The 7,836-nt window shown below is 36.9% G+C and overlaps 1 protein-coding gene across 2 annotated transcripts in view; it reads right to left on the bottom strand.

Moving 5' to 3' along the window:
* The window catches only part of LOC107591161 (protein WWC3-like), a 57,648-nt gene that overhangs the window by 24,599 nt on the left and 25,213 nt on the right, over positions 1-7,836 (bottom strand). For both annotated transcript variants that reach the window (XM_016280214.1, XM_016280213.1), the window contains exons 2-3: positions 2,467-2,576; positions 1,241-1,444 (exon numbers count right to left, since the gene is read on the bottom strand). In XM_016280214.1, the coding sequence (XP_016135700.1) occupies positions 1,241-1,444; positions 2,467-2,576 (314 nt within the window). The remainder of the gene's footprint in view (positions 1-1,240; positions 1,445-2,466; positions 2,577-7,836) is intronic.

The raw sequence follows: 7,836 nt of genomic DNA, 5'->3' as shown, positions 1-7,836 counted from the left end.
CTGAAAAACTCTCATGATGTGTTTTTTTTTTTTTTGCAAAGTTACAAAATGTCAGCTCGCACATCATTAAAAGAACAGTTAGGATATTAGTACACAATAAATATCGCACACTCCTCGCTCATTTACTTTCTCCATGCGAAGCTGTCCAGTGCGTCACAGTGTCGTTTAATATTGCACACATTTACCACAGCCACGAGTTGTGATTAAAAATACCTGTCGGCGTTGAGATTACTTTCTTTCCATTTCTCCTTAAATAACCTGTCCGCACTTCCAGGTCAAATTTCTTCTTTTGGACATGTTTAAAATCACCAGAAAATTTCCCCACAAGCATCAGTTACAATGCAGCTATCATCATATTATCCTCGTGCTGCTCGAGATTCTGGCGCTGCTTTAAAACGTGCATTTAGGTGTCATAAATGAGCCATTTGTTCCGCTTTAAATTCAACGTAAAATATTGTAGCGAATACACAATTAAATTTTTCAAAATTATGTTTTATTTATTATTTTATAATATTGTTTAAATCATCCTGCAGGCCGGATTGGACACCTCTGTGGGCCGTGTTCGGCCCGCGGGCCGTATGTTTGACACCCCTGATCTAACCAAACAGGTGACGGTAGCCACTGACTTCCATAGTTTTTTTCATACTATGGAAGTCAATGGCTACTGTCAATTGTTTAGTTACCCACGTTCTTCAAAATATCTTCTTTTGTGTTCAGCAGAAAAAAGAAACTCACAGGTTTGGAATTACATGAGGGTGAGTAAACAATGACAGAATTTTCCTTTTTGGGTGAACTATCCCTTAAATATTAACAATATGAATGGCTATACCATTAATAATAATAATACCCTTATTATTTTATATCATCAACTTTTTCTAAACAAATCAAAAATATGTACATTTGACTAAGTGATGGGTATGAATAAAGGCGCTAAAATGTTTTAATGAGAAACAGGAAGTGAGAGCAGAACTGATGAATGGTGGCAGGAAAGGGAGGGGAAGGTGAAGGGAAAAGGAGGGGTGAGCTGGACTAGAGGAGGAAGGGAGGAGGCCATGGAAGTACGAGTGAGGAAAGGAACAGATTGCAGCCAATGAGTGACATTGAAATAGGCCTAGAGTAAGAATGACTTCATTGAAAAGCTCACACAATATGACTAATAGACTGCTGCGTTGTTAGACGGCTGAATCAGCAGTGTGTGTAATGTGAGTGTGATTAAAGTGAGATGTGATGCGTGTCTCACAGCTGGTGACTGAACGGTTGTCATCCTGAGTGAGCTGGTTGAAGAGTTGCATCTCTTGCTGTGCCAGCTCGAGTCTTTGCTGTTTGATCTGATACATCTCTTTCTTAGCATTGAGAGCCTCCTGTGCCACCACCAGGTACTCTTTTAACATGCGCTCCTGCTCCTGACGCCATTGTGTGTGAGGGTTCTCTATCTGGGTTGTCTCTGGGTGAGAGAAACATAACCACAGTATTAAAGCCATAACCCATGACAGCACTCCAAAAATAAGTATTCGATAACCATAAAAATGTCACCAAAGAAGCACATATATCAACCATTAATGATATCAACATTAATGGTATATTAGAACAGACAGACAAAATGATAGACAAACAGGCTGACAGACACAACAATAAACATACATATGATGAACAGACTGATGGACAGATAAAACAATAGACACACAAAACAACAGACAGAATGACAGACTGAAAGAGAACAACAGACAGATAGATGGACGGACGGACACACACACACACACAACAATAGACATACAGACAGACAAACAGAATGATAGACAGAGCAATAGAATGAGCGATAGACTGAAAGACAGAACAACATACAAAAAAAGTGGTAACACATTAGTTTATGGACCAATTCTCACTATTAAATAGATGCTTATTAGCATGCAGGCTATTTATTAGTAATTATAAAGCACATATTAATGCTTTATTCTGAATTTGCATGACCATATTTTAAATCCCTTAATCCTACCCCATACCTAAATTTAACAACTCCCTTACTAACTATTAATGAGCAGCAAAGTAGGAGTTAAATGAGGCAAAAGTCATAGTTAATAGTGAGAACTGGTCCTACAAACTAAAGTGTGATCATGCATCTACCACGATTTCTGGACATTGTACCATGTTTTATTATTGCTTCATAGTAGTGTCTCAAATAATGCACTCGCTATAATGTGTGTGTGTGTGTGTGTGTGTGTGTGTGTAAAACTCAGGCTATTCACCATTTAATTATCCACGTTCTGAAAGCGAATTGTGCTTTTGAATGTAATTTGGAGGACTTTCTCAGCAAATATTGTTTTAGGTGATTATTTGCCAACTGTTTAATTAAACAGCATATCGTGTAATTAATTCAACTCACTGACAGCTCTAGTTTAACAGAACTGACCAGATGTCGTAACGTGTCAAATATGACATTTAAAAACTAAACTAAAAAGCGCAACTTACTATTGACGTGGTCGATGTAGTAGACGCCCACCTGCTGGTCATACACCACCTCCCAGCCCAGAGGAAGCTCATCCCCCACACAGTCGGCAAAGGTCAGGGGCTTGGTAATCCTACGGGAATACAGAGAGAACGAATGTCAGAGTTGAAACCACCTAAAATCTGTGCCGTACAGGAATATTTTGGAGAACTTGTCCTTAACAGGCCAGTGACAAAAAACAACATATTAAACTCAACACAACAGAGTTGAGGCGTTATAATAACTAAGCTGCTTTTGCTACTTTTCACAACACTGAGCGATATGCCTCATGTATTTCTGGGTTTCTAGAAGCACGTGTGCAAAAAAACTATTTTGTAGAAAGACTCGCATTGGGCCAAACAAAGCTGTGCGGACGGACATTTGAAGAATCTGGAGCATTCCCTGAGATCGCTAATGAACGTGTGTTCAGTCAGTCAACAGCTACTGATCTCCTCACCCCAAGTCAAAAATGTGTGTAATATAGGCACTGCAGGAAGAGACAGCCCATAAACGCATTCCACACAGCAGAAAGCAGGCCTGCCCTACGGCCCACAAACACAAGTAGGACACTCGATACTGCACAAATCACTTTTCACACTTTTAATGAACCACATCAATGGCTACATTTATATGCAACCAAATAATCCATTTGTAATCGGATTGACGGCTCAATCGGACTGAAAAACCTTCATGTAAACACCTTAATCGATCCGACTGAGCTCGATCGGAATGAAATTTCGATCGGATTGAAGGGGGTGGTTTATTCCTTTTCTAATACGATTGAGAGTGCATGTAAACACTCGATCGGATTGAACCCCGAAACTGAAAGAACTGCGCATGTGCAATGACGCAGAAATAGCGTAATGATAACGCGCAGAACGAGCGTTCTTCCTTTTGAATAAAGTGTTGTATAAATGCGTGTCCGGTCATTATAAAACTCTCCTTTCACTCGGCAACTGTGAAGTGGAGCAGGACAACCTCCCACCAGTCCTTGTTTTGGATTCTCATCCACAGGCAACCCGTTTTGGGCGCGGGGAGGGGCATTTTTACTTTTACATTTTTACATATTACATAAATATCTCATTGAAATAATCTCTGTATCCCTGTGAATTTTTGATGTTGAAAATACTGGTACTGAAAAATTAGGCTGGTTTCAGGTTAACCTCAGCCAGATTGGACACATGTATATAGAATATGTTGTAGTGTATGATTTGAATTAAATATTAAATCCAGAAACACACTCAAATAAAAATTAATTAAAAGAATTAAACATTTCATATGGCCCTATCATTGTAAAAAAAAAAAAAAAAAAAAGTATTTTAATAATAAAATAAAATAGTTAACATTGTATGAATTCAATTGTTTAGACATGTTTTTATTAAAATTTATTTTAACAACTGAAACAGAAAACACTGAATTTGAAAATAATAAAACTGAAATATGGGGGAAAAAAAATTTACTGATTTTATAAGGCCATAATAATGTAATTTCTGTTATACAATTTAACGATTTATTAAAACAGAATTTGAGAAAAATAAAACAGATTTCATAGGGCCCTAAGTACCACAGTACTGAAAGACCACTATGTTCATGCACTATTTACGTAGTACACTGTAAAACCTGGTAAGTTAAGAATACTCAAAACATTTGAAAAAAACGTATTGCCTCAAAATATTTGAGTAAGCAAACTCAATTTTTTTTTAAGTTAGTAGAGCTTAAAATTTGTATGACAAGTGGGGCGGGGCTGAGAGCCATGGGAGCCAAGCCAAGCATCGCTTCCATGATCCCACCTCACTCATCACAATGATAATTATATACAACTTGCTTCCATTAACAGCACATTCATTCAGATCTTTATAGTTAAGTGCTAGTTAGCAACAGCACACTGGCAAGTACACTGGCACGTACTAATGTAGTTATCAAAAAGACTCACAATACTTGCATGTAAATAGTGAAACAACATGCAGTATAAATAGTCTTTAAGTTTTGCTGTCCATCCTCAACCTAACCACAGGCTCTACTCTTCACCACAACAGTAACACTACAAAACCAACATAACAAAAACCTATGCAAATCCTAACATAACAACATTTAAGTACTAACTTATGTCTCTCTATGTTAATCTTGTGTAAAAACACACAAAATAACACTTAATTTCTACATTTATTTTCCTTGTTGTCTGATGCAAAGCATGCTGGGAACTAGAAAACACAATTTTAAGTTCACCTTACTCCAACAACATTTAAAATTTACAGAACTTATTTCAATTAAGTCCAATGAACTTTCTTAATATTTGACTGAAGTTAACTCATTTCATTTAATTCATTTCACTGTTCGGTTTTACAGTGTAACATTAAACACCATTGCATTGCCTAGTTTAGTGATTCAAAAACCATAGTTGTACCATGGTACTTTTTGGTTGGTTGGATAAAATGATCAGGTCAAATTTAGTTACGATGAATAATGCCTTGCGTATCTAAACATTATCTGGAGGATTTTAACTTTCTTTTTGTGCTGTTAGTTTTTTTGCATCGGTTTTTAATCAAAGAACTTTGCTGCTTTTTCCATCACAGATTCCCTCATTGGTTGATGGCATGTTGGGAAGAGCTTTAAAGCAGAGGAGGATTCCAGGTTCAAATCCCTGTCACCGTGCCCTTGAGCTAAACCCCTGTTTGCCCTGAGGTGCGCAGTAGGACTGTCTGTGTGCTTTGACCCTTCTCTTCGTCTGTGTCAGATAACAGCAGGGTTATGAAAAGAATTCCAGGGAAGCTGTGGAACCTGCAAACAGTTAGTAAAATAAGCCCATAATTCCAAAAATCTTTGTATCCAAATTAATAATCGTCAGACTTCAATTGGATTTTAATCAGAAATGTCTAATGCATGGCTTTTGATTTTCTTTCTGAATGTTCTGACGGTGTTCATTTCCTTAAGGAGCCTCACAGAAATGGCCTCGGTTACTGAAAATCAAGGCACTTAAATCAAGTAAATGCGCTTCACTTTTAAAATATTTTGACAATTTTGAGATATATTACAGGCTGGCCGTGTGGACTTACAGAAAATCTGCATGCCGTGGATTCACGTGAAATATGAGAGGAAGGGACCGATGAGGAATGTTGAGATTCCATGACCCCTTGGAATTACCATCATTAACACGTTTTTGACACACCACCACAATTAGTGACGTTAACAGCTTTCCTCCATTTTAAAGCAGTTTAGCACATAACTAGTATCCTATGGCTATGCCTTGCAAACTGGACAAAAGTAATCAAACAAACAAACAAACCAACAATACATTTGTATTACACCTCTATGATTTCCTGGAATTCACTGCAAGAAAAAAAGAAAAAAAGAATGGCAAGTTGACAATTGTCCAACACCAAGGACATGCACTTTACAAGAGTGACATGTTTTAATGTGAAAGAAAGTGTTCAGCATTTAGCACTGAGAGTATTCTGTACTGAGAGGTGGAATTACTTAGCAATGGTCTCAAAATCCCAATGACGTCACCATAGTGATGCAATCCCTGCGATTTCAATGCAATCTTTAGACCAACAAAAGAGGCAGCAATGTCAAGACATGATTTTTATGTTATTTGCAATTTTTTGCACAAACATGCTGGAATGCTTAAAATAAAACTGTGTGGGATACGACACAAACGGCCATAGACATCCACATGAATATGCTGTCAGCATGATAATTAAAGCATAGCTGGTAAAATTAATAAATTGCATATGCACTGTCAATGTGGGGAGTTCTTGGCCAGAAAAAGTTTAGACGTGGACCAGACCTTGTGCCATTCAGTCAAAGGTCCGGTTATGCTAGACTAGTCTACCGACAGCTTTTGGACCCCTCTACACATGGCATTCATACAACACATTCCATTCAGCCACAAATGTTTTTTTAAATGCCTTTAGTGTTCAATGTCACATAATGTCTTACATTATTTATATATATATATATATATATATATATATATGTAAATAAAAAAATCATGCCAGTTGAGAAATGCAATAAAATACGATGTTTTGTTACATTTCAATATTCCAGAGAATATTATTCAGTGAATTAACATTATCCAGTGAATTATTCTTCACTCTTTAGCCTATTAAACAGCTTATAAACCTACTAAAACTGTAGTTTAAAATGAAGATGATATGACTCCTTTCCTTTATTTATTTTCTCCATTTGAAAACCTTCTACTTTTATTTTGCTTATTGTTAATATTAGTTGCTGCTGATGCTTTAAATAAAATGTTTTTTTTAATTGTTGTAATATGAAGATTAAATTTAACATGAAAGACTGCTAATTTTCAACACTTTTTTTTAAGATGACTGAAAGGAGGAAAAACCAAAGTGAAGTATGGACTTACTTCACTCAATCATTTATTTACTTTATAACAGTAAATAAAAATCGGTTCTGCATATCGGTTATTGGGGACATAAACATGCAAATAATTGGTATCGGTATATAAAATATCAATATCGGTCAATCACTAGTTAAAACCTCAGATGCAACTTCCATATTTTTGCATTCCAATTATTCTCGCACATTTGTCAGTCGGATCGACAAAGGGGAGGTGCCGAATTCAAAATTGCATCATGGGTGTTGTAGTTTTTGGAAAAAGTGAACACCACAGCCCTTTTTCTGTTTTCTCTAGTCAAGCAGCACCAACTTAAAAAAAAAATAAATAAAGTTTCTACTGCATGGACTGCCAGGTTTCATTAAAAACCCATCTTGCCAGCAGTGATTTCCCCCTTTAAAGAAAAAGATACCGAAACAAAAAAAGAAAGCAGATAGAAATAAATCTAGAGTGGAATTATATTAGTAACCATGAGCAGGCAGATGGACACAATGTGTGTGAAAGCAAGTTCCAATAGACATTCATCTGAGAGTAGCTGAAATATACCCAAGCATTTAGGAAGAGCTGGGAACTCCTCTTCTTTAAAAACAGTATAAACATGCAGAAAACAAGTCAAAGAGACAGCAAAAGAGGCGAGTTACTGAGCTTTTCACCAGGTCATGTGAAAATCCATTGGGTATGAGAAGCAGGATATGTTTTGTTTCTCAAAGTTCTGAATGTGACAGCAGTTGTGGCCAAGGGGTGCATCAAAGAGAAGGCTGGAACTACCGATGCCCTCAGTTCAACATACACTGTTAAAGCGTTAGTTCACCAAAAAATGAAAATTAGCCCATGAATTACTCACCCTCAAGCCATCCTAGGCAGGGATCGCAAAATTTCAAAATCGCTGGTAGCCCTTCGGGCAGAAATTCTTCAGATTTTGGTAGCCCAAAATGAATTTAAGTAGCCTTCTACGCACACCTTGGCAATATAATCGCCATTGGCTAGTACATTT

The sequence above is a fragment of the Sinocyclocheilus grahami genome, unplaced genomic scaffold, assembly GCF_001515645.1.
Source record: "Sinocyclocheilus grahami isolate Dianchi unplaced genomic scaffold, SAMN03320097.WGS_v1.1 scaffold138.1, whole genome shotgun sequence".
Taxonomy (NCBI): Eukaryota; Metazoa; Chordata; class Actinopteri; order Cypriniformes; family Cyprinidae; genus Sinocyclocheilus; species Sinocyclocheilus grahami.
Note: the sequence above shows the minus strand (reverse complement) of the source record. Positions and strands in the feature narration are given on the sequence as shown.